The sequence below is a fragment of the Scyliorhinus torazame genome, chromosome 2 (assembly GCF_047496885.1).
Source record: "Scyliorhinus torazame isolate Kashiwa2021f chromosome 2, sScyTor2.1, whole genome shotgun sequence".
Lineage (NCBI taxonomy): Eukaryota > Metazoa > Chordata > Chondrichthyes > Carcharhiniformes > Scyliorhinidae > Scyliorhinus > Scyliorhinus torazame.
In genome coordinates this window covers 295,825,008-295,852,690 of record NC_092708.1, presented here as the reverse complement: position 1 = coordinate 295,852,690, position 27,683 = coordinate 295,825,008, and the positions used below count along the sequence as shown (strand labels likewise).

The following is a 27,683-nucleotide window of genomic DNA, read 5'->3' as shown; positions in this document are numbered from 1 at the left end:
CCAGACAAAAGAAACACCTTTTAACAGAAGCACATTAGGTTTACATTCACTACTGAGAACATTTATAATTCTGAATTCACCAAATGATCAAGAGATAGTCTTTTCATGGCAAAGATCAACAGTGCACCTGCTTGGTCTGGCTTCAGCTCCAACACTGAAAACAAAACTAAAACACACCCTGCAGCCTGCTCAAAAACGAGTAAAAAGCTGACAGACAGCCCAGCTCCACCCACTCACTGACATCACTGCAGTAGTAAACACCATTTCTTAAAAGATTATCTCACCACAGATATTTATACGCACACCCATTTATAAACACCCATTTCTTAAAGATACTCTCACATGACACCGCCCCCCCCCCCCCCCCCAAGGAAAAAAAATCCCATCAACTTCAAGATAGTTTCTTTTGTCACCTTTTCACCATTCTTTAAGAAATGCACACAGTAAATATACTTTTTTGTATCAAAAAACAACACACGCAAACAGGTATAATATAGTCCTTTTTTTTTTTTTTCTTCCTCCAACTGAAACTGCTTCGTTCATCACATTCGTGACAAAGCATCGGCTATCACGTTTTCTTGTCCCGCCACATGTACTATTTTTAAATGAAATGGCTGCAACAATAAACTCCAGCGAAACAGCCTTGCATTGTTATTATGGAATCGTTCCAAAAACGTCAACGGATTATGATCAGTATATATAACGGTGTCAGACGGATTGCTGGTCACATAAATGTGAAAATGCTGCAAAGCCAGCAGCAAACTCCAAGTCTCCTTCTCAATCGTGGAATAATTTTTCTGGTGAGAATTCAATTTTGAAAAATAACCAATAGGCCGCTCTAGCCCTTCGTCGCGTCTTGTAGAAGCACCGCACCTACACCCACATCACTCGCATCAACCGCCACTTTGAATAGTTTCGTATAATTTGGGATGGCTAACACAGGAGCAGTGGTTAACACAGCCTTCAGGCCATCAAATGCCTGTTGACACTCCACTATCCACTGGAATTTGTTACACTTCTTGAGCAAGTCCGTCAGTGGAGCGACCACACTGCGAAAATTGGGTGTAAATTTCCGGTAAAATCCACTCATACCAAGAAATCGCATTATTTCCCGTTGTGTCAAAGGTATCGGAAATTCTCCAATAACTTTTGTTTTAACATCCCGTGGGACCATTCGACCCTGTCCGATTGTATGGCCAAGGAAAGTGACTTGGGCCTTTCCAAATTCACTTTTGGCTATGTTTATCACCAAACCCGCCTCCTGAAGTCGAGTGAATAACTCCATCAGATGTTTTAAATGTTCTTTCCATGTCTGGCTGAAAATTACCAGATCGTCGATGTATACCACACAATTGGGTAATCCTGAAACAACTTTGTTAGTTAACTGTTGAAATGTGGCTGGGACGTTTATCATACCAAATGGCATAACTTTGAATTGGTATATACCATCTGGAGTCACAAAAGCGGAAATCTCCTTAGCTCTTTCGGATAAAGGTACCTGCCAGTAACCTTTAAGTAAATCCAATTTGGAAATAAAAGCTGATTGTCCCACTTTCTCAATGCAATCCTCCAAACGTGGGATAGGATAAGAGTCCATTCTTGTAACTGCATTGATATTTCTGTAGTTCACACACAACCGTTGGGTACCATCTGATTTAGGTACCATCCCTATGGGTGAGCTCCATTGGCTGCAACCCACTTCAATTATGCCATTTTTAAGCATACTCTCTTTGTTAACTTGTGCCAATTTTAAAGGGTTAAGGATGTTGTTTGATCGGAACAGCCTTTCCCACATTTACATCAGGTACAGCCATTTTAGTACTTCCCAATTTATCTCGACAAACTTGCCCATTTGATATCAGTAACTCTTTCAGGTCAGTTCGTTTTTCCTCTGGAAGGCAGCTCAACAATTTATCCCACTTTTTAAGAACATCCTCGTTTTCCAATTTAATTTGAGGCATGTCGAATTCACAGTCATCTGGATTTGGTTCGTCACTTTGAGTTAGAATCATTAAAACCTCCTTTTTCTCTCCTTCCCTTTCAAAGTACCTTTTTAAAAAATATATATTTATTAAAGTTTTCAAACACAATTTTTCCACCTTACAAATCAACATAAAAATAACACAATAACTAATAAGTAACATTATTTAAATAAAATAGTGAACTGGCAAAGTAACAAAAAAAATAGTGCTCCCCCCCCCCCTCCCCTCTGGGCTGCTGCTGCTGACGATCTGTTTTCCCTTAACGTTCCGCGAGATAGTCAAGGAACGGTTGCCACCGCCTGGAGAACCCCTGAACCGATCCTCTCAACGCAAACTTCATCCGTTCCAGTTTTATGAACCCTGCCATGTCGTTTATCCAGGCCTCCACGCGAGGGGGTTTCCCTTCCTTCCACATGAGTAAGATCCTTCGCTGGGCTACCAGGGACGCAAAGGCCAGAATATCAGCCTCTTTCGCCTCCTGCACTCCGGCTCTTCCGCTACCCCAAATATAGCTAACCCCCAGCCTGGCTTGACCCGGACCTTCATCACCTTTGAAATCACTCTTGCCACTCCCCTCCAGTACTCATCCAGTGCCGGACACGACCAAAACATGTGTGTGGTTCGCCGGGCTTCCCAAGCACCTCCCGCACCTGTCCTCCACTCCGAAGAACCTGCTCAGCCTTGCTCCCGTCATGTGTGCTCTGTGTAGAACCTTGAATTGTATCAGGCTAAGCCTGGCACACGAGGAAGAGGAATTTACCCTTCTTGGGGCATCCGCCCACAGACCCTCCTCAATCTCCTCCTCCAGCTCTTCTTCCCATTTTCCCTTCAGCTCCTCTACCAGCGCCTCCCCCTCGTCTCTCATCTCCTGATATATTTCGGACACTTTGCCCTCCCCGACCCATACCCCGGAAATCACACTATCCTGGATCCCCTGTGTCGGGAGCAGCGGAAATTCCCTCACCTGTTGCCTCGTAAACGCCCTCACTTGCATGTATCTAAAGACATTCCCCGGGGGCAACTCATACTTTTCCTCCAGCGCTCCCAGGCTCGCGAACGTCCCGTCAATAAACAAATCTCTCAATCTCCTAATTCCTGTCCGATGTCAGCTCTGGAACCCTCCGTCCATCCTTCCTGGGACAAACCTATGGTTGTTCCTGATCAGGGACCACACCGAGGCACCCGTCACACCCCTATGTCACCTCCATTGCCCCCAGATCCTTAAGGCTGCCACCACCACTGGGTTCGTGGTATACCTATTCGGGGAGAGCGGTAGCGGCGCCGTCACCACGCCTTTAGACTCGTTCCTTTACAGGACGCCATCTCCAGCCTCTTCCATGCCACCCCCTCTCCCTCACTCATCCTTGCGAACCATCGCCACATTGGCGGCCCAGTAATAATCCTCCAGATTCGGCAACGCCAGTCCCCTTCTGTCCCTGCTGCGCTGCAGGAACCCCCTCCTTACCCTCGGGGTCTTCCCTGCCCACACGAAACTCATCACACTCCTATCTATTTTCTTAAAAAAGGCCTTAGTGATCAAAATGGGGAGACATTGAAACACAAAAAGAAACCTTGGGAGGACCATCATCTTGACCGCCTGCACTCTGCCCGCCAGTGAGAGCGGCAGCATATCCCACCTCTTGAAATCCTCCTCCATCTGCTCCACCAGCCGCGTCAGATTGAGTTTGTGTGAAGTTCCCCAGCTCCTGGCTACCTGAATCCCCAGATATCGGAAACTCCTTTCCGCTCTCCTTAACGGCAGGGCGTCTATCCCTCTTCCCTGGTCCCCGGGGTGTACCACGAAAAGCTCACTCTTCCCCATAGTAAGCCTATATCCCGAAAAATCTCCAAACTCCCTCAATATCTGCATAACCTCTGTCATCCCCTCCACAGGATCCGTCACATACAGCAGTAGGTCATCTGCGTAGAGTGACACTCGGTGTTCCTCTCCCCCTCTAACCACCCCCCTCCATTTCCTAGAGTCTCTCAACGCTATGGCCAGTGGTTCAATTGCCAGAGCGAACAGTAGTGGGGACAGGGGGCACCCCTGCCTTGTTCCCCTATGTAACCGAAAATACTCCGATCTCTGCCGATTTGTGACTACACTTGCCACTGGGGCCCAATAGAGGAGTTTGACCCAACTGACAAACCTCTCCCCGAACCCAAACCTCCTCAACACCTCCCATAAATACTCCCACTCTACCCTATCGAATGCCTTCTCTGCATCCATCGCTGCCACTATCTCTGCCTCCCCCTCCGCTGGGGGCATCATTATCACCTCCAACAGCCGTTGCACGTTGACATTCAATTGTCTCCCCTTTACAAACCCTGTCTGGTCTTCATGCACCACCCCCGGGACACAGTCCTCGATTCTCGTCGCTAGCACTTTTGCCAGCAACTTGGCGTCCACATTTAGGAGCGAGATAGGCCTATATGACCTGCATTGCAGCGGATCTTTATCTCTCTTCAGGATTAGTGATATTGTCGCCTCCGACATTGTCGGGGGTAGAGTCCCCCCCCTTCTCTGGCCTCGTTAAAGGTTCTCGCCAGCAGCGGGGCCAACAGGTCCACATATTTCCTGTAAAATTCCACCGGGAACCCGCCTGGTCCCGGGGCCTTCCCTACCTGCATGTTCCCCAGCCCTTTATTCACCTCATCCACCCCGATTGGCGGCCCCAGACCTGCCACCTCCTGCTCCTTCACCCTCGTGAACCTTAGTTGGTCCAAAAACTGTTGCATCCCCTCTTTTCCCTCCGGGGGTTGGGACCTACATAGCCTCTCATAAAAGGTCTTAAACACCTCATTTACCTTCCCTGCACTCCGCTCCGTAGTTCCCGTTTCATCCCTAACTCCCCCTATTTCCCTCGCCGCTATCCTCTTACGAAGCTGGTGGGCCAGCAGCAGGCTCGCCTTTTCCCCATATTCGTATCTCATCCCCTGTGCCTTCCTCCACTGTGCCTCTGCCTTCCCTGTGGTCAGCAGGTCAAACTCCGTCTGAAGTCTTCGCCTCTCTATATAGTCCTTCGTCCGGGGCCTCCGCATATCTTTTATCCACACTCAAAATCTCCCCCACTAATCTCTCCCTTTCTTTGCCCTCTTTTTTCTCCTTGTAAGCCCTAATGGAGATCAACTCTCTCCTAACCACCGCCTTCAGCGCTTCCCATACTACCCCCACCTGGACCTCACCATCATCATTGGCCTCCAGGTACCTCTCAATACATCCCCGCACCCTTCCACAGACCCCCTCATCCGCCAATAGTCCCACATCACAGCATCCGCTTCATAAATCCCGCGTCGTCCCAGTTCGGGGCGTATACATTTACCAGCACGACCTCCGACCTCCTTACCCTGCAATCTACCACTCCCCATCACATATCTACCACTGTTTTCCACCACTATATTCCTAGCCTCGAACGGCAACTGTTTCCCCACCAATATCGCCACCCCTCTGATTTTCGAGTCCAACCCTGAGTGGAACACCTGTCCCACCCATCCTTTCCTTAACCTAACCTGATACGCCACCTTCAGATGCGTCTCCTGAAGCATGACCACGTCTGCCTTCAGTCCTTTTAAGTGCGCGAACACTCGGGCCCTCTTAATCGGCCCATTTACGCCGCTCACATTCCACGTGATCAGCCGGATTGGGCCCCCCGACTAGCCATCCCCTATTCTAGGCCAGTCCCACGTCCAGGTCCCGCGCACCCACCCGCCCCCCAGGCGGCGCACTCCCGTCCCGACCATCTCTTCCCTTGCCAGCTCCCTCTCGCTCCCAGCAGCAGCAACCCAGTTGACCCCCCCCCCCCCCCCCCGCTAGATCCCCATCTAGCATGGTCACTCCCCCATGATGCTTCTGAAAGTCAGCTGACTCCAACTGACCCCGGCTTCCCCCGCTCTCTCCTTGCCCCCCCCCCCCCCCGGTGTGTGGAACTCTCATCCTCCTTGCGCCTATCTTCCCGCCATCATCTCCCTAGCCGCGGGAAAAAAAAACATGCTTTCCTGGATCGGCCCCGCCCCCTATGGCACAGCATCCCCCACCTCAGTCCCTTTTTCCACCGGCGCCCATATTTCTTAGTGTCCCCCCGTCAAGAAGAGAAAAAATCCCGTCTATCGACCCGATACTGTGAACCTCCCATTCCCCAATTTACATTTCTATACATCAACATCGTCGTCTCCCCCACAGCATCAGTCCCTCAGTTCTGGTCCAATTTCTCTTCTTGGATGAAGGTCCATGCCTCGTCCGACGTTTCAAAGTAGTAGTGCCTATCTTGGTGCGTGACCCACAATCGCGCTGGCTGCAGCATCCCAAACTTTATTTTCTTCTTGTGAAGCACCGCCTTGGCCCGATTTTAAAACTCTCTCTCCTTCTCGCCACCTCCGCGCTCCAGTCCTGATACACTCGTATCACCGCATTCTCCCACCTGCTACTCCGTACCTTCTTGGCCCAGCTCAAAACAGCCTCTCTGTCGGTGAAGCGGTGAAATCTCACCACTATCGCCCTTGGTGGTTCTCCAGCCTTTGGTCTCCTCGCAAGGACCCGGTGAGCCCCTTCCACCTCCAGGGGGCCCGAGGGGGCCTCAGCTCCCATTAGCGAATGGAGCATCGTGCTCACATAAGCCCCAATGTCAGCTCCCTCCACTCCCTCGGGGAGACCCAGAATCCGGAGGTTCTTCTCGAGCTGTTCTCCAGGACTTCGAGCCTTTCGATACACCTCTTGTGTAGCGCCTCGTGCATCTCCATTTTTATCGCTAGGCCCAGAATCTCATCCTCGTTCTCAGCTGCCTTCGCCTTCACCCCACGGAGCTCTATCGCCTGGGCCTTTTGCATTTCTTTTAGCCCTTCGATTACCAATAACATTGGCGCCAGCACCTCCTTCTTTAATTCCTCCACACACCGTCGGAGGAATGCCTGCTGGTCCGGGCCCCATGTCGCCTGGGCTCCATCCGTCGCCATCTTGCTTCTTCTCTTCTCTGCCGCTGCTCCAAAGGATCCTTCGCAATCTGGCCACTACCACCGATCCTTTCCATACACGCCAGGGGGGACTCCTTACTTCGCCACCCACACTGGGTTTGGGCCGAAAAAACTTACGTTGGGGCTCCCAAAAAGAGCCCAAACGTCCGTTAGAACGGGAGCTGCCGAAACGTGCGGCTTAGCAGTGCATCGCCGCAACCGGAAGTCTCTCAAAGTACCTTTTAAGCATATTCACATGACACACTCGGTGAGTCTTCTATCTGGCATTTTTACCACATAATTCACCTCACCTTAATTTCCTTTCAATCTGATAAGGTCCACAATCCCTAGCTTTTAAAGGCTCACCTACCACTGGTAACAACACTAAAACTTTATATCCACTGGCAAAACTACGAACTTTGGATTTCTTGTCCGCGACCCGTTTCATCACATTTTGTGCAACTTTTAAATGTTGTCTAGCCAATTCACCTGCTCTATTTAATCATTCCCTAAAATTTGATACTTAATCCAATAATGTAATTTCTGATTTCTCACTCACCAATTTTTCCTTAATCAATTTAAGTGTTCCTCTTACCTCCTGACCAAAAAGTAGTTCAAAAGGACTAAATTTGGTTGACTCGTTAGGTGCATCCCTAATTGCAAACAGTACGAATGGAATTCCTTTATCCCAATCCTCTGGATAATCTTGACAATAAGCCCTCAACATTGTCTTTAATGTCTGATGCCACCTTTCTAACGCTCCCTGCAATTCTGGATGGTACACAGTTGATTTAAATTGTCTTATTCCTAAGCTATCCATAACTTCTTTGAATAACCTTGAGGTAAAATTTGATCCTTGATCCGGTTATATTTCTGTGGGTAGTCCATATCTAGTAAAGAATTTAAGTAACTCCTCCACAATCTTTAGCTGTAATACGTACTGGAATGGCCTCTGGAAACCTAGTAGACACATCCATTATCGTCAAAAGATATTGATTCCCACTTTTTGTTTTGGGAAGCGGTCCTACGCAATCAATTAGGACCCTTGTAAAAGGTTCCTCAAATGCTGGAATGGGTATTAAGGGTGCTTGTTTTATCACTGCTTGAGGTTTCCCTATCACTAGACATGTGTGACATGATTGACAAAATTTAACTACATCTTAATGTAGTCCAGGCCAATAAAAATGTTTCTGGATTTTAGCTTGCGTTTTCCTTATCCCCAAATGACCTGCCACTGGTACCTCATGTGCAACTCACAACACCTTTTTATACCCTACCAGCAATACTATTTGATGAACTTCTGCCCACTTTTCATCCGGCTACATGTGTAAAGGTCTCCATTTTCTCATCAAGACATCACTTTTACGGTAATAACACTCTGGTGTACACGCAAATTCCTCTTCCGTATATGGTTTCTGATATATCCGTTTTATTTCTACATCTTTCTGTTGTAACTCTGCCAATTTTCCTGAACTAAAAATATCCGCCTCATCCTCCACCTGTTCTTGTTCTTTTTCAAGCATTTGATCAAAAATTGTTTCTGATAGTTGCACTTCAACGTCATCTTCACTCTGATTTCTCCTCTTGTCTTAACCTGTGACTTTGCGACCTTGTTACTACACAATCCGGAAGAATCCCAGGATATTAATCCTTCAGTTGATTGATTTTCCACTGACTTATCAACCACAGTAGGCATCACTCCCACCTGCGATCCAGCTATATCATTACCCAAGATAAACTGCATTCCTGGACAAGATAGTTTCTCCATTACTCCTACTATCACTTCACCACTCTTCACTGGACTTTCCAATCTTACCTTATATAATGGAACGCTACTCCTCTCACCCTGAATTCCACATATTACCACCTTTCCACATATTACCATTCTTCCCAAACTATATAACTCTTCATCTCTTACCATTAAAGATTGACTAGCTCCCGTATCTCTTAAAATTGTGACTTCTTTACCTGCTCCTCCTGATACACATGAGTAAACTTTATCCACACAAGTAAATTCTTGAAAGAGATCTGGCACCTTCTCATCAATCACCTCTTGATCAGACTGTACAATCTTTCGCACCTCCTTTGCTTCACTTGGGCTTTCCTTTACCCCTTTAACAAACCCCACTGTCTTATCCTGTTTTACCATATCAGTCTTCCCAGTGCTTTTCTTCAACCACCAACACTGTGACTTTACATGGCCTAGTTTATTACAGTGAAAACATTTGAAACTTTTCATGTCTCTTCCAACCGCCTGGATTTCTTTTTAATCTGAGGTACACTCCTTATTATCTCCCTTCAGATCACCTTTACCTTTTCCACTTGAGTATTACACATGTCCCTAGTTTCTATCCCTCACAGGCTGAAACTGATGTCGGAAACCAAGCTTTGATTTATGAACTAATTCATAATCATCTGCCATTTCTGCTGCTAATCTCGCAGTTTTTACCCTCTGTTCTTCCACATGAGTTCTCACTACATCAGGAATTAACTTTTATACTCCTCCAAAAGTATAATTTCTCTGAGAGCTTCATACGTTTGGTCTATTTTCAAAGCCCTTATTTAAATATCAAAATTACTCTGTTTGATCCTTTCAAACTCCATGTATATTTGACCAAATTCTTTCCTTAAATTTCTAAACCTTTGTCTGTCGGCTTCAGGCACTAGTTCATATGCACCTAAGATGGATTTGTTCACCTCATACATGCCATATACCTCCTCCGGTAGTGATGCAAACACTTCACTAGCCCTACCTATCAGCTTTGTTTGAATCAGTAATACCCACATGTCCTGTGGCCATTTCATTTATTTAGCCACCTTCTCAAATGAAATGAAAAAGGCTTCTACCTCCTTCTCATCAAACCTTGGCAATGCTTGGAGATATTTAAATAGATTCCCACCAAGCCTTCGACTTTGACGCTCTTTCTCACTATCCTCATCACTACCATCCAACTGTACGTTTCCCTTTAAGTCTGCCAATTTTAACTGACTCCTGTTTCATGGCCATTTTCTGAAGTTCAAACTCTCTCTATCTATTTCCCTGATCTGTATCTTTTTCCCTTTCCTCCTCTTCTCTTTATTTTTGTTCTGCTAGGGCTATTCTTTTCTCCTTCTCTCCTTTTCTTTTTCCTCCCTCTCTTTCTTTTTCCTCTCTCTCTCTTTCTTTTTCTTCTCTATCTCTTTCGTATTCAAGCTGCTTTAATTCTTTCTCATGTTCCATTTGTTTAATTTGCAACTGAATGTTTGCCATTTCCAATGAGTCAAACTGTATCTTAGACTACTTTAAATGCTTAGCCACCACCATAATTACCTCATCTTTTCGCATTTTGTCAGATAATGTTAACTGCAATGTTTTTTGCCAAATCTTAACAGTCTGCTTTTAGTCTCTGTCCATAAGGTACTGCGTGTGACCGTCTCCACCCCCAGAAACTTCAGAGCCTCTGAAAGAGTCTTTGTCCACTACACACTCCCTAAACTAAAATACCACACCTGAAAAGCAACCACAATATGTTCACCCCTCACTGCTTTTAAGTTCATTAAGCCAATCCAATAGATAGACTTTTATCCCCCTCGAGCCCCCAATTTGCTATGGGCCAGGGTTCGGAGAACCCCAAAGTGTGTCATGGAGTTCCCCTGACCCACAACATTTAATAGATTGTGGTATGGGGAGCACACGGCCCACTCTACAGATGTAGTACAGCAGAAATGGAAAAGTATTTTTTGAAAGCAAAACAATGTTTATTCTATGAACTCAAGTTAACCTTTTCAAAACATAGTGAACATCTTAGCAACCATTAATTCAAGTACAACCCCCAAAGAATACAACACTATAAGTAATCCTTTAAGCTTTCCTTTTAACATCCAGACAAAAGAAACACCTTTTAACAGAAGCACATTAGGTTTACATTCACTACTGAGAACATTTATAATTCTGAATTCACCAAATTATCAAGATATAGTCTTTTCATGGCAGAGAGATCAACAGTACATCTGCTCTGTCTGGCTTCAGCTCCAACACTGAAAACGAAACTAAAACACCCTGCAGCCTGCTCAAAAACAAAAGTAAAAAGCTGACAGACAGCCCAGCTCCACCCACTCTCTGATATCACAGCAGTAATAAACACCCATTTCTTAAAGGTACTCTCACTACAGATATTTATACACACCCATTTGTAAACACCCATTTCTTAAAGGTACTCTCACATGCCAATATAGAAACATTTATTGTACACTAAAGTGAATTGATCTACATTCAAATAAACACTTGAAGCACAATGTAATTTTTCCTGTATTATTGCATAAAATTAAACCTGATTCAAATCTTTGATGTGTTAATCATCTTTCTTGGTAATTTATCCTGAAGAAATGTTATGTTGTTTCGAAATATCCTGGTTACAGACACGGTGAATTCAATGTTCTAGTTGTTCAATTGGAGCTCAAATGTATATAATGTACGTTTTAAGTTGTGGAGTTTTCCATTGTTCCAGAACTTGAACTGTTGAATTAAAAGGGGGAAAAGTCCAGCGTTCAACCTATGTCAGGATTTTGAACAATTCATGTTTTTTTGATTAACTTGCAAGTAGTTCCCTGACCCTACATATTTTGCTGAAAAGCATTATAATTCATAGTAACAATTAATAGTGCTAAACATTTAACATAGAACTGGGAGACAAAGCAAATAATGTGCCTTACACTTGCATATACTAGACACTGACTTTGATATTTTGTAATTTTTGTTTGCAATCTATTTTTTAATCAGTTGCAATAGAAACGTGTATGTTCAACATTCATATTAGAGGTTCTTATGATAGTTAAGCGCAACTGGGTTGCAGTAGTCTCTTGAACCTGGTGATTTAATCACACACTATCTGTTATGGCAATTACAGCCTCAGTCAGTTGAATTAAGCAATTACAAGCTAAAGGGCAAGATTTCCTCTGTGCATTATGTGTAATTAAATCATCAAGTCATAAATTACAGAGAACAATTTTATTACATAATGCACAGAAGGAACCTTCCCCCAAGAGAGCCATTGCAAAGCCATCATTGCAAATCAATACTATTACATGAGTCACAGGAGTGTAATAACGCAAATTATTTTGTGTTTCTAAGAGATAAGAATGTACATTAAAAGAGTCAATTCAGGACCTTTATTTTCTCGATATAATCGTAGTACCACAGAAATAAAAGGTAACGATTTGAGAGAATTAAAATCCATGGGTTTTAGCAAGTATGTTGGAATTTTGTTTTGTGGAATATCCAGACAAAATTGTTACAATGTAACCAGTCAATACATTTTAATAAATTTTAAGATTGAGACAGATTTTGAAGTATTATTTTTTGTGGTGATAGTGCAAAATGAAAGCTAAATGACTGCGTTCACATTTTGATTTCCTGCTGAATAAAGAGGACACAATTTAATAAATGCAGTTAATAATTCTTCAACATTTTCTCTTGCAAATATAGCCAATCGGGGGTTAACAATTTGAAAAATATGTCTATGAATTGGATTTTCTATTAAGTTTATTTGATCATACTAAAATGTATAATACTGCATTTACTCATTTTGAATATGGTGTTTTGAGAGGTCTTTCCATCCACATGACACCGAGAAATCAAACATTATTTCCACTTCCACCAATCCGTGTACCTCACTTCTGAATCAGCTATCATAGAATTTACAGTGCAGAAGGAGGCCATTCAGCCCATCGAGTCTGCACCGGCCCTTGGAAAGATCACCCTACCTAAGCTCACGCCCCCACTCTATCCCAGTAACCCCAACTAACCTTTTTGGACACTAAGGGCAATTTAGCATGGCCAATCCACCTAACCTGCACATCTTTAGACTGTGGGAGGAAACCGGAGCACCCGGAGGAAAACCCGCAGACACCCAGGGAGAACGTGCAGACTCCGCACAGACAGTGAACCAAGCCGGGAATCGAACCTGGGACCCTGGAGCTGTGAAGCAACTGTGCTAACTACTGTGCTACCGTGCTGCCCTGATTATAGCATTGATAATGTATATTCCCTACTCAGTCCAGCATTCAGCAATGATCCAAACTCGGGTTCCCTTCTGCATCGTGTGACATTTCTGCTTCCAACCACAGCCATGCTACAAAACAGTTTTGTGATATGAATTTGTGTCCATTGGATTAAGATTAGCCAAAATCATTCCATTTAGAGTTCTACGAGCCAAGTCTTGGAAGTGTTGAGATGAGGATTTGACCTTGTGGGCCACACAATTGTCTTAGTTTTGAATAGTAACTTCTAAAGTACATTTTTTGGAATGGTCAATTTAATAAATTTGCTTTTCTCATTAAGTACCATATATTGTTTTTGAAAAAAGGACGTTACGGTTTGGTAATATGTTCATAATTTTGTTTCAGATTTTTCTTGAAGGTATCAGAGTTATTTGAAAAAACAAGGGTATGTCAATTTTGACTTGCATGCATCTAGTTTGACTAACTTACCAAATTTTGAAATTTAGTTGAGCTTTCTTTCATAGGTCTTTGTCCATAAGCCTATTATCACCTTATTCAGCATTGGTGTAGATATAGCAACATGCCAAATAAATGCTCAATGTGTTTTATATGGGTGTTAGGGTAAAATGAACATCGAACCAAGGGAGGAAGGCTAACCAAGAGCTTGATTTGGGTTTTTTTCCAGGAGAATCTAGGAGGAGGAAGTATGGAGGAAGAGGGATTTGGGGAGGGAACTGCAGAGCGTGGGGCCAGGATAGCTAAAGACATGGCAATCAGTGGTGGGCTAAGGGGGAAGTGCAAAAGACAGTCAGAAGAATGAAGAGTTTGGGGGAGGTGGGGTGTTGTAGCGTTGAGGGTGGGTGAGACCATGAAGAGATTTAAAGATGAGGATTAAAATTTTAAATACGCAGACACGGGGAGAACGTGCAGGCTCCGCACAGACAGTGACCCAAGCGGAAATCGAACCTGGGACCCTGGAGCTTGGAAACAACCGTGCTAACCACTGCTACCATGCTGCCCAGATGGGGAAAGCAAAAGTTTTTATGAGATAAGGGCATCAATGGTGGAGGTGAGTTAATAGAGGAGCAAATTGAAAGCTGCAGAAGTTTTGCAGTGAATCAAATGCCAAAAGTTAAGCAATTGTGAGTTCAAAGGTACAATTGTAAATAACTTGGGGGTTTTGCTGGAGGGGATTAGAGGGCAGAGGACTAATGTGCTTAGTGGATGATGTGGTTATAGATAAGTGGTTGATGATCAAGACCATGGAAATATAGAGAGAATGGGGGTTGACCAGATCTAGGGTGTGACAATGGATATCGTTAGGAGTTTATCTGGAAGTCAATTGAGGGTGAATAAGAGCATAATGAACTTGCAGGAAAGAGTTGAGAAGGAGATTGAAAGTAGTGAGGAGGTGGAGTTACTCATTGCAGAGGCTGAGGGAGAAAAGAAAAAAGGATAACTTGATGAAAAACTTTGCAAGTCAAGCATTTTAAAGAAGTTGAACATATTCAGATCTAAGAGAGGGAAGGTACTAGATGTGTGGGTAGATCAAAGTACAGAATAAATGTTCTAGTTTTAATGGACAGAAAATCACATTCTGGAGTTGCACAATTTCCCAATATGTGGCACCAGTGTGGACTAAGCACCGAGCTGGGCAACCTTCCCTTTGACTTCCTGCTGGTTCCAGGACCGTACTTTATTGGAAATTATAGATACTAACCTACAAACTACCAACGTGCAGTTTGTGGACGCAAACTGCTTGTGATATCAGGCTGTGAGCAATCATTACATTTATTTCAATATGGTTTATATAAAGTTTTTGTATTCATGAGTTTTGACTACAAACCTGTCGGAATAATCGTCTGAACATGGCGGACTGAAGCATATAGGGGGAAAGTTGCTGGAAAATATATTTGAAGGAAATGACTCCAGGTGAAGCATTAACATTGATGTAGGTGTGATAGTCTCCTGTAATTTCTATAATTTTCCTTGATATCATAGAATATCTCTAACTCAAGCTAGTAGAATCTAGAATCTCCACAGTGCAGAAGGAGGTCATTTGGCCCGTCGAGTCCCTGAAAGAACATCCTACATAAGCCCATAACCCCAACTAACTGGGCAATTTAGGCAACCTTTGGACACTAAGGGACAATTTAGCATGGCCAATCCACCTAACCTGCACATCTTGGTACATTGGTTAAAATAAAAATCAATTAAATTTATTTACAGTTACTGTACATTTGCCTCATTGACATTTTTACATTTATTATTTTTTACCTTGGCTGTTATAAGGAAGAATTTACTATGTAATCACATTCTGCTTGATTTTTCAAATGAGTAACATTCACTGCTAAAATTATAACCAGAAATATTTTTTTTCCATTTTGAAGAATGCAGTGAATTGAAAAGTGTATTTTTCTGAAAATGTACAATATTTGAGAACTTGGTATTTTACTGCAAGAGTTTTCAGAATATTTCTAAATTGTTTTTATTCAAAAAGTCAAAGTAAGCATTTGTGTAGTTATCCATTTATCAGAAATGGGTACAAAAGATTAGCTACCATTACTTATTTGACAAATATGCATGAACATCTTTTAAGCATTCAGCTTAGTTAAACTATTCTGTATAAACCTTTTTGAAAAAAATATAGGCTAGTGATTTTAACATTAGATGGTTTGATCCAAATTTCTCTAGATCCATCATGCACAGATTGCTATCATTTTGTACTTGATTTCTTGCATTTCATTTCCAGAAAATAGAAGCACGAGTGTCAGCAGATGAAGACCTAAAACTTTCTGATCTTTTGAGGTATTACTTAAGGGAATCACAAGCTGGTAAGGTAAATTATTTTTTAACCAGTAGCTGTTTTTATAAAATTTGGTAATTTCTAATGCTTTTTTCAGGATGTTTCCTTGATGTTCTCAGCAAGTTTAACCAGTGAGTGGTACAGATCAGGATGATCACAGATTCAAAGGGGGAGACTAATTTTGGCTGCCGGTGGGGATCTGTTGGGAAACCACCAGTTTCAGTTAGTTTCCTGAACACCCACGGCAGTATGAGACCACAATAGTTTTAACCACCAAGCCTCATTAAGGTGCCATTAGTCCACTTCTTGCTTGGAATGGTTGCTGGTCTCAGGAAGATTGAATATCCACAAAGAAAAGTAAATGGAAGTTATCTAAAGGACATAAACTCATATTCACAGCTGCCCTTGACCTTGTCATTGTACGTGGTTTTGCTGGCCCCACTGTATTGATTACAGATGAAGCCATTTCTGACCTCTTGCTTGTATCACTCACCAGCCACATCCTCCTTCTATGCCCCAACCCTACCATCTCCTGTATCCATCTCTGGAAAACAACTAGCCTCAATTCATTTACAACTGCACTTTCAAAATTCTAACTATCCAACCTTTGACCCCCTGTTTGCCACAGCATTTCTTCAGCTACTAATTTACTCATCACGCCCTCACCTCCAACTTTGAGGTCCAAGTTCAAAGGAAGCCATTACTCTGTCTCACATTTGCCAATCTCTCTGGTACAGCCCCTTTTTCTGCTCCCTTTAGTCCAAGGATGAAAGGATATTTATGGCAGTCCACCATCAGATTTGACTGGACCTCTTGTGTTCTAATAAAGCTGCTAATTATTCCAGGATATCCCTGGAATGCAAAGATAACTCCTAGTTTCTTTACTGCAGACCATCTTCTTAAGTGCCTCTCCTCTCTCCCATCCTCTCCAACAGCAAGTTGACTTCATAGTTTCTAAGATTGAGACAACTGGTAATTGCTTCTGCTGCAGCCCTCTCACTGGTCAAACTTAATTTAATACTCCCTCCTACCCTAACCCTGAACTCTTATCTTTACTCTAGTTTTTCTCCTATCTGTCTCATACCCCCTCTGAACTTGTCTTGACAATAAGACCCACCATTTGTTCCTAATCCCACTAAACTGTTGACACCAAATTAGGGTTAGGGTTAACCCTAACCCTAACCTTCCAGACTCCCATGTTAGGTGATATTGTAAATGGTTCTCTGTTCAGGTGTTGTGTCCTTCTTTAAATCTGGTGTCACCGCCCTTCTCAAAAATGAATAATCTTTGACCCCCACAGTCCTTGCAAAGCACTGTCCAATTTCCAATCCCTTTCCTCTCAAAACGGTCTTTAGCGAGTTATCGCCTCTGAAATTTGCTCTTATCTTCCCCGGTAGTCATGTAAATCTATCCAATCAAGATTCCATCCTTACCTCAGTTGCAAAGTCACAAATTACATCCTATGTGACTGTGACAAGTAAACTTTCCTTCCTCATCCTTCTCGACCTGTCTGCAACCTTTGATATAGTTCACCTCCACCATCCTTCTCCACTGTTGCCAGCTGAACGGGAAGACTCTCAGTGCTTCCATTTTAAAAAAAAAAGTATTTTTATTCCAAATTTTCAACTCTTTACATTTTACAACAATAATAAACCCACCTCTCCCTCCGAAATCAGCGATAACCAACTCTCCAAAATGCAAAATGAATAAACCCCAAATTTTAGAGAACCCATCACTCGCACAACCCCAGCCCCCACAGCAAATTTCAACTTCTCCAGGGCTAAGAACTCCTGCAGGTCCCCCTGCCATGCCGAGGCACGGGGGGGAGAAGCTGACCTACACCCCAACAAGACCCGCCTGCAAGCGATTAGTGAGGTAAAAGCGAAGACATCTGCCCCCGCACCCGTCTGCAGCTCCGGCCGGTCCCATGTCCTTAATATGGCTTTCAGGGGACCAGGCTCTACATCCACATGCAAAACCCCCCGAGATGGTGCTGAAAACCGCCCTCCAAAACATTTCCAACTTCGGGAAGAACCAAAACATATGCACATGATTCGCAGGACTCCTCTCAAATGCTCACAGATATCCTCAAACAGTCGGCTCATCCTTGACTTTGTCAGGTGTGCCCAATACACCACCTTGAGCTGTATCAGCTCCAACTTGCACACACAGTTGAGGCATTTATCCTCTGAAACACCTCACACCACACCACAGTCCCTCTGCCAACACAGCCCCCAGCCCTTCCTCCCACTTAGCCGTAACCCCCCTCCATGGCCACCTTATTGTCCACCAAAATGCTCCCATAAATCGCTGAGACATCTCCAATCCCCTCACTAATAACACCTCCAACAACGAAGAGGCGGGTGCAATCGGGAAGGTCGGGAAGACCTCCCTCACCAAGTCCCACACCTGCATGTACGGAACCCCACCGCCAACTCAAACTTTTCACTTGGCACCTCTGAGCTTGCAAACCGTCCTCCCAGAAATAAATCCTTCATCTCCCTGATCCCCCTCTCCTCCCATCCCCAGAATCTCGCATCCATCCTCCCCGGTTCAAATCCGTGATTTTCTTCTGCTCGGCATTTCCCCGACCAGTGCTTCCATTTTTAGATATCTAATTGTGGCCAGAGAAGCACTTGCAATGGCTTATTTTCCTGCCATTACCTCTGGTCTCCCCCAAGGATCAATCTTTAGCACCCCTGTCCCCTCCCATTTCTCAACTACAAGCTACACCTCAGTGACATCCAATGGTACAATACATGTTTCACATCTATGCTCACGACACCCAGCTCTATCTCGTCACCACCTCCCTTTACTCCTCCACTTTTGCTAAATATATCAGATTGCTTGTAAGACAGCCTGTACTGGTTGAGCAGAAATATCCCCCAATTAAGTATGGGAAGATTGGAGCTATTGTTTTCAGCCCTCCTTCGAAACTCTGTTCCCCAGCTACCGATTTCATTCCTCACCCTAGAAAAATCCATTTGCAGCCTTTGAGTCATATTTGATCCTGAGGTGAGCTACCTGTGGTGATGTGCATCAATGTAAATACATGTAGGCTAGCTAGACACTAGAGGGAGCACCAGAAACATCACACACGCACACTCAACCAATAGATCAGTTAGATAGAACACGACCAATGGACATTCACGATACACACAGGTGACACAACCACGAGGGCATTACACCAACCCATATATAAAGGATACCACACAGATGATCTGCCTCTTTCCAGTGGAGACAGTCAGTGAGTAGAGGCACAGGGTTGATTCAATATTACACCCACCACGTGGATTGCAGCAGCTGGTTAGTCAGTCTGGGTAGCTATAGTAGGATTAGCAGTAGTGTCGAACCCGAGTAATAGAAGTGTAAATAGTTTAATAAACGTGTTGAAGTTATCTCCACGTCTGAACCTTCCTTTGTCACGTGCACCACAAGGAAGCCGCTTATGTTACACCAAGAACATAACAAATCATGGTACCAGGGCTGAACTGTTTCAATCCATATAGCCATACCTCAGCGTACAGTGACAACCAGCAACGATACCCAGGCAAAGATGTTCGAGATCCGGGTTCCGCGGCGGCTCCAGTGCCACGGCGATCTCCGTGAAAACTGGCGGGTATTCTGGCAAATGTTTAAAATCTTCCTGGTAGCAGCCAAACTAGAAGATGTGGCTGATGCTGTAAAGACAGAGCTTCTGCTCACCATCGCCGGTGCCAGAGCAGAAGAAATCTTTTTAAAAATTCAAGTTCTCCAAAGAGCAAAACAGGAGCGACTTCCAGGCAGTCCTGGACAAATTCAGCAAATACTGTGAGGAAAACACACTCCAACCAGCAAGAAAAGGTAAGAGAAGCGCCAGTATTCACCATGAGGCCGAGATCCCGGAGCAGAGACCAATTTTGATCGGCGGCCATCTTTCTAAAGGGACTGCACTTGCGCAGTTGCAAGACGCCGTGCGGACGCCGCGCATGTGCAATCACGAAAACGGCCCCCGGTACAGGAACAGCGATATGCGCATGCACAAATGCTTCCTACGTATTATGTCACGTGTGTCATGACGTCAGAGGCCCCGGACCACGCCCATTTAAAGGGGAAACGTCCCAAATCAAAGAGAAAATCTTTTAAAGCCGTAAAACAACCTTCCTTCACCTGGGATGACAGCACAATGCCTCAAATTGAACCAGGAAATGAAATTAACCTCCGAAGAACCCTGCAACAAGCAGTTACCTACGCCCAAACCGATGGTTCCGACCTTGAATACTTTGATACCGACCTTTACATTTTCTCTGGACCTCGCGAGCCCAATGCCAGCTCCGACGCAAGCAGTGAAGACGAACCTTTCACCTTGGGAGGCTACCCCAGTACCAAATCCGAACCGCAACTAGACATGTTGCACATTGACGACCCCGACGACAAGTTCTTTGGATTTGAGGATCTTCAGCCCAGCAGATATGACAGCCCAACTCGTGAGTGCAGGATTATGCTGCGGCCTGAAACCAAGAGACAGAGAGCGGTACAAGCCCACAGAGAGCGGCCTGCTGCCACACAGAGCGTGGTCCACACACCGCTCAGGGTTCCCGACTCTACGAAAGAAGACAAGCAAGTCTCCACACCGCAGTCCTTGCATGACTCCAGTGTCACAAGCCTCCACAGAGAGCTCGTGGACAGACTCCACGATAGAAGAAATGCAAGATTCCAGAGCGCAGTCCTTGCACACACAAGACGTGACTCGTCACAAGCCTCCACAGCGAGCTCGTGGACAGCCTCCATGATAGAAACAACGCAATACTCCGACGCGCAGTCCTTGCAGGAACAAGACCATGAGGGTCTAGCAACCTCCTCTGACCAACTAGCGGCAGACGATGCAAGTCTGCCATGCTCAAGTAAACAGCAAGAAGACTATGACAGTCTACCACGCTCCAGTGCGCAGCAGGATGACCATGACAGTCTATCATGCTACAGTGAAGAGCAAAGCGACGATGACAGTCCAAGTCCAAATGAAGGACAACAGCAAGACAATGACAGTCCACCCACATTCTTTGCACCACCAGATGAAGACTCTGACAATTTACCCAACCCAAGTGACCAACAAGCAGCTACTGGGGCTCTAACCACGGCATGTGAGACGAGTGACGACAGCTTCCCACTTCCCATGCAAGATGTGCAAAGTGACAGACTGCTAGTGTGTACAGAGGTACTCGACGATCACTGTGAGACCACTGGTGATTCCAGTGACAACATGATACTTCCACCCTCATTCGCTCGAACCTCTCCACAAGTCAATGCATTCCTGCATGTTCCGACTCCAGGCGTGCAGCTTCAAGAAATCTCAGCTGACTCCAGTGAACCTGCTAAGACTCCGGACGGGGGGCACCAACAAACCAACACTGACTCAGTTAAAACAGACCAGACTCCAGATGGGGAGCATCCAAACGCCGACTCTGATTTGAGTAATCCGGACTTTACTCGAGACAGGGAGTGCTGCAACCTCAGTGATAGCACGCTCAGGGTGACAGCAGATGCCACAACGACAGGAGATGGATCACTTAACAATTACACTGGGTCAGTAATAACAAGCAGCGGCTACAGTCCAAGGGAAATACACCAATATTCACCACAGCTATATCTACACACTTTTTCCACACCAGCAGTGCAGCCAATGACGGCTCATGCTGGGCGAACCCAGTATTCAGGCATGCAGCAGCCAGCAGTCCATGCAGCATATTCTCAAACAGGCCAGCACTACGGATTGCCCACTAATGGAATCAAGACCGAAGGAGGACTACCGCAAGCGCAATCTGCACTACAGACTGGATGCCTTAGTTACAGCCCAGGATTTGCTGCACCCCAGCCTGGCCAGATGGAATATTCCTATCAGATGCAAGGTTCTAGTTTCACACCACCACCAGGTATTTATGCGAGCAGCAATTCCGTTTCCAATTCGACAAGCTTCAATGGTTCTCCGCAGGATCACCCTTCCAGCACAGCATGTGGCCAGAACCAGTATGTACAGTCTTATCCAACTTCACCATATGGCACATCCATGACCTCGAATGATACTGTTGATGGTACCTCTTCAACGTCAATATCTTATTAGCTACAAGATGCCATCTGACAGCATCATCACAAACATCGAAAAAGAAAGGGACTCCAAATCAGACAGCGAAGTGATTTGACCACTTCTTGGTTCCTGTGGCACAGGGACGTTGATGGCGTTCATAACCAAGAGAGACATTTCACCATGATGATTGATGGTTTTTGGACTCACACGAATGATTTGGACTTATTGTTTAATCACTGTTCCCATGACTTGTATATACCTTAACCTAGCTACCTGTTTTTTGTTCAATTTTCTCAAAGGTGTGCAGAAAATCTGTAACATAAAAAAGGGGGGGTGTGGTGATGTGCATAATGTAAAAATACATATAGGCTAGCTAGACACTAGAGGGAGCACAAGAGATATCTCACACACACACACAACCAATAGATCAATTAGATAGGACACGACCAATGGACATTCACGATACACACAGGTGACACGACCACAAGAGGGCATTACACCAACCCATATATAAAGGACACCACACACCTGATCTGCCTCTTTCCAGTGGAGACAGTCAGTGAGTAGAGACACAGGATTGATTCAATATTACACCCACCACGTGGATTGCAGCAACTGGTTAGTCAGTCTGGGTAGCTATAGTAGGATTAGCAGTAGTGTCGAACCTGAGTAATAGAAGTGTAAATAGTTTAATAAACGTGTTGAAGTTATCTCCACGTCTGAACCTTCCTTTGTCAAGTGCACCACAAGGAAGCCGCTTATGTTGCACCAAGAACATAACAAATCACTACCAACCTCCTATTCATGCCATCGCTAAAACTGCACATTTCTACCTTTAACTGTGCCCTGTCTCAGTATATGCTACTGAAATCCTCATTCATGCCTTTGTTACCTTGAGATTATCCAATGCACTCCACAGGTCTTCTACATTCTACCTTCTGTAAGCTTGAGGTCATCCAAAACTTTGTGCATGATAAGGCACAGGCAGCTATGTCCTGTTTCCCTATCACCTCTGCTCGCTGACCTACGTCAGCCATCATCAAGCAACATCTTGACTTTAAAATTCTTATCTTTGAATTCACCTGGAAAGGTGTAAGGAATTCACCCTCTCCACCTCTCTATCTTGCTTTCCTCCGTTAAACCTTACCTCTGCCCAACCTCTGGTCATCTGACATAACCTCCTTATGTAGTTTGGTATCATACTTTGTTTTATAATGTTCCTGTGAGGTGCCTAGCGACATTGCAGTGAGTTAAAGGTGGCATTTAAGTATTGGAAATTTTTGAAATTGAAATTTTTCAACTTTCTGAACTGCCTCAATGTTGGTCTTTAACTGGCGGGAATGCTGAAATTAAGATCGTTCTGGGGCTCAATGCCATCATCAGACTACAATTAGCAGATATGAATTGGGAGTCTGCCAGATCTGGGTAGGTGGCAAAGTGTCCGTTAGTATGAGAAACTTTGGGATTTTAGAGGCTTTCTAGTTGGTTAGTCACCAAAGCATTTTAATTGTCCATCTGCTTGGTTTTGGTGGGCATGTAAGGTTAAAATCCACCCCCTAGCCCAGATATCTGCTTAGTGCCGTGTTAAAGCAGTGGGGTATTACAGCAGGCCTTTGCGATGTGTTTTATTGTATTGCAGGTTTTAATGTGCATGATGAGAAGAGGAAAATCAGTCAGGATTCCTGATCTTGATGTCAATGTCGAGCACCTCAGTTTTCCTTGGCGCACCATCAGTGTATATTAATGGCAGGTACCTGACAACTGGAACCAGGGTGCCTGGTTTCAGGAGAGCAGAACATTTGGTGCAGCCCTATATAGGGTTTAGAAGCTGTCCGAGCCAAGGCGGCTATTTTGTATCTACAAATTTGACACAACATTGTTTCTGAAGCTGAAGATTTGTCAGGGAATTCAAACTCTTTAATTGTCTAATCTGCTAAGGATGACCTGGCATTTTAGCCTTGTGGGATGGAGGCCCATGAAAGACATAATTCAGGCCCAGTAGAAGGGAGACCTAGTTTCTTCTCCTGCATGTGAGCTTTACTCCCAACTACCAAAGCAGTGGAATACATGCATGTATTTTATTTCTGCACCAGCTCTCGCTCCGATTTAAGGCAAGTTTTCTACAAACTCAATTGCCCAACCTGTGTGTGTTCCAGCATTTTTTTTCTTTATTTCAGATTTCCAGCAATCTTAGTATTTTACTTTACTGCCAATAGTGTCAATAGGGGAACATATTGGTGACCATGCCGGCTTTACCATAAGGCTTAGGTTGGCTATGGAAAAGTAAAGAAAGGAGCCTTGGAAAGCCAACTTTAGAACATAGAACATAACAGCGCAGTACAGGCCCTTCGGCCCTCGATGTTGCGCCGACCTGTGAAACCACTCTAAAGCCCATCTACACTATTTCCTTATCATCCATATGTCTTATCCAATGACCATTTGAATGCCCTTAGTGTTGGCGAGTCCACTACTGTTGCAGGCAGGGCATTCCACGCCCTTACTACTCCTTAATGGGCTAAGAATGGATCTGGCCCGGATAAATTGGAATCAAACGTTAGCCGGCAAACTTATATAACTGAGCATAGATTCATAGATGTTTACAGCACAGAAGGAGGCTCTTCAGCCCATCATGCCCAAGTTGGTTGAACAAAGACCTGACTACACTAAGTCCATTTTCCAGCGCTTGGCCTGTAGCCCTAGCGGTTATGGCAGCGCAAGTGAATATTTAAATACTTATTAAATGTTATGAGAGTATCTGACTCAATCATCCTTTCAGGCAGTGAGTTCCAGACTCCCACTACCCTCTGGGTGAAAAAACTTCTCAACTCCCCTCTTAACCTTCTACCTCTTACCTTAACTCTATGTCCCTTGGTTATTGACCCATCTACTAATGGAAAAAGTGCCTTCCGACCTGCCCTATCTATGTCCCCCATAATCTTTTACATCTCTATCACATCCCCTCTCAACCGTGGCTACCTCAAGGAAAACAGACCCAGCCTATCCGATCTTTCCTCGAAGCCCAGACCCTCCAGCCCAAGCAGCATCCTGGTAAATCTCTAATGCACCCTCTCCAGCGCAATCACATCCTTCCTATAATACAGTGACCAGAACTGCACACAGTACTCCAGTTGTGACCTAACCGGCATTTTGTACAGTTCAAGTATGACCTCACTGCTGTTGTATCCTATGCCTCGGTTAATAAAGTCAAGTATCTCTGTCCTTTTAACCACCTTATCTGCCTGCCCTATCACCTTTAGGGATCTGTAGATCTGCACCACCCAAGGTCCCTTGGATCTTCAGTACTTTCCGGGATCCTGACATTCATTGTGTAATCCTTGCCTTGTTCGCCTTTCCCTAGCACATTACCTCACACTTTTCCAGGTTCAATTCCATTTGGCACTGCTCTGCCCACCAGACCAGTCCATTGATATTCTCCTGCAGTCTACGGTTATCTTCCTCACTATTTACCACCCTACAAATTTTCCTGTCACCACAAGCTTCTTGATCATACCCCTTACACTTAAGTCCAAATCATTAATGTACACTACAAATAGCAAGAACCTCAGCACCGAGCCCTGCAGAACCCGACTGGAAAGTCACAGACACATCCCTCCACCATCACCTTCTGCTTCCTGCCCTGCAGCCAATTTTGGACCCAATGTGCCACTTTTTCTTGGATCCCATGGGCCCTTACTTTTTTGACCAGTCTTCCATGAGGGACCTGATCAAAGCCTTGCTAAAACCCAGATAGACCACATCAAATGCATTACCCTCATCAACGTTCCTGGTTACCCCAAATTCATTTAAATTTGTCAAACGCAACATTCTTTTAACAATTCCACGCTGACTGTCCCTGATTAATCCATATCTATCCAAGTGCAGATATATTCTGTCCCTCAGAATTATTTCTCGTAACTTCCCCACCACTGAGGTGAGACTGACTGGTCCATAATTTCCTAGTGATGGCGGGAGGAAGCAATTCAGAAATTTGGGTTTAGAATTGATAAGGAGAAAGTATTGGACAGACTGTCTGTACCTAAAGTTGATAAGGTACCAGGATCTGTTGAAATGCATCCAAGGATACTGAAGGAAGTGAAAGTGGGAATTGCAGAGGCACTGTCAGTAATTTTCCAATCTTTCTTAGACTGCGGGGCGGTGCCATACAATTGGGGAATTGCAAATGTTCGAGACACGAGCAATGGATTATGGAGAACAGCCAGGAAAGTGGAGCTAAAGATAAAATCAGATTAGACATAGGGCAGCACGGTAGCATAGTGGTTAGCACAATTGCTTCACGGCTCCAGGGTCCCAGGTTCGATTCCAGCTTGGGTCACTGTCTGTGCGGAGTCTGCACATCCTCCCCGTGTGTGCGTGGGTTTGCTCCGGGTGCTCCGGTTTCCTCCCACAGTCCAAAGATGTGCAGGTTAGGTGGATTGGCCATGACAAATTGCCCTTAGTGTCCAAAATTGCCCTTCGTGTTGGGTGGGGTTACTGGGTTATGGGAATAGGGTGCTCTTTCCAAGAGCCGGTGCAAACTCGATGGGCCGAATGGCCTCCTGCACTGTAAATTCTATGATAAAATCTATGAATGACAGAGCAAACACGAGGGGCTAAATGGTTTACAGCTACTCCCGTCTTTATTTTATTTTACACCCTTGTTCAAAAAAAGCAGTTGAAATTTAACGCAGAGAAGCATGAAGTGATTCATTTTGATAGAAAGCATGTGGAGGTTGTTATGACCCCTTGGGTAAGTGTGTGGTAAACTCTAGCCCCCCTCGTCCTGGAGGCACAACACAAGTGAATTAACCGATGATTTGTATAAAAATACCCCAAATCTTTGGCAATTGGCGTCACAATAATTACAGTCCCCAGGTGTGTAGCTTTAAACACAATTCTTATTTATTTATAACTAGAACAAATATGAAATATGCAATGATACATTTGGTTAAATGTTCTTTAACACCTAACCCCCTCTTCCCCCCCCCCGCCTCTTAACTGCCCCACTCTCTACCCACACACAAGACCGACAAACACAAAGGGGAAGGAAAAGGGTGGAAAATAAAGAGGATTAAGGTGAAAGAATCTATGCTTCAGATGCTGGGTTCTTCAGTACACTCTCTTCACAGTATGAGTGTGGTTTAAAGTCTCTGGTCTACAGCATGTAATGATCTTTGCAGTTCAGTATATCATCCTTTCCGGAGAGCTTCAGACCTGCCTGTTATGGAGGGAGTTACCTGATTCTGGTCTCCGCTTGCATCAGTGTCTGGAGAGCGAGAGAGTTATCAGATTCTGGATTCTGTTTGCACAGTCAGTTCTGCAGGGGGAGGTGGTTCTCACAGTGGCATTTTGGTGAGAATTAACTGGATGTTCCAGGAGTGAGGTGGTTAGGTTCCTCCATGCAGCCTGCACAATTGAAAGTGAAACGAAAACACAAGCCTTGTGACACCAAAAAGCAACAGTGTGACCAGATCCGATTACCACCTGCCATCAGGAAGAGCACCGCCTCATTTGGCCAATTCATTGGCCATCAGCCAAATTAATAAAATGAAGTCATCGCTGATCTCCTGCTGCTGCAATCCTCTGCTTCAATTTAAAGGCACAGGTCCATTCTTCATCTATGGATCAAAATGGTAATAGCAAAACTAAAAGGAATAAGGGAATAAACAGGAAACAAACAGCAGATGCCCTGACAATAAAGGGTATAATTCAAAAAGGGGTAGGATGGCACGATGGTGCAGTGGTTAGCACTGCTGCCTCACGGCGCCGAGGACCCGCGTTTGATGCCGACCCCGGATCACTGTCCGTGTGGAGTTTGCACATTCTCCCCATGACTTTGTGGATCTCACCCCCCTCAACCCAAAGATGTGCAGGGTTGTATTGGCCACTCTAAATTATCCCTTAATTGGAA

At 44.7% G+C, this 27,683-nt stretch overlaps 1 protein-coding gene across 3 annotated transcripts in view; it reads left to right on the top strand.

Annotated features, from left to right (window-relative positions):
* Positions 1-27,683, top strand: part of snx6 (sorting nexin 6) — a 78,155-nt gene that overhangs the window by 38,142 nt on the left and 12,330 nt on the right. For all 3 annotated transcript variants that reach the window (XM_072488616.1, XM_072488609.1, XM_072488625.1), the window contains 2 exons: positions 13,314-13,353; positions 15,661-15,747. In XM_072488616.1, coding sequence (XP_072344717.1) covers positions 13,314-13,353; positions 15,661-15,747 — 127 coding nt within the window. The remainder of the gene's footprint in view (positions 1-13,313; positions 13,354-15,660; positions 15,748-27,683) is intronic.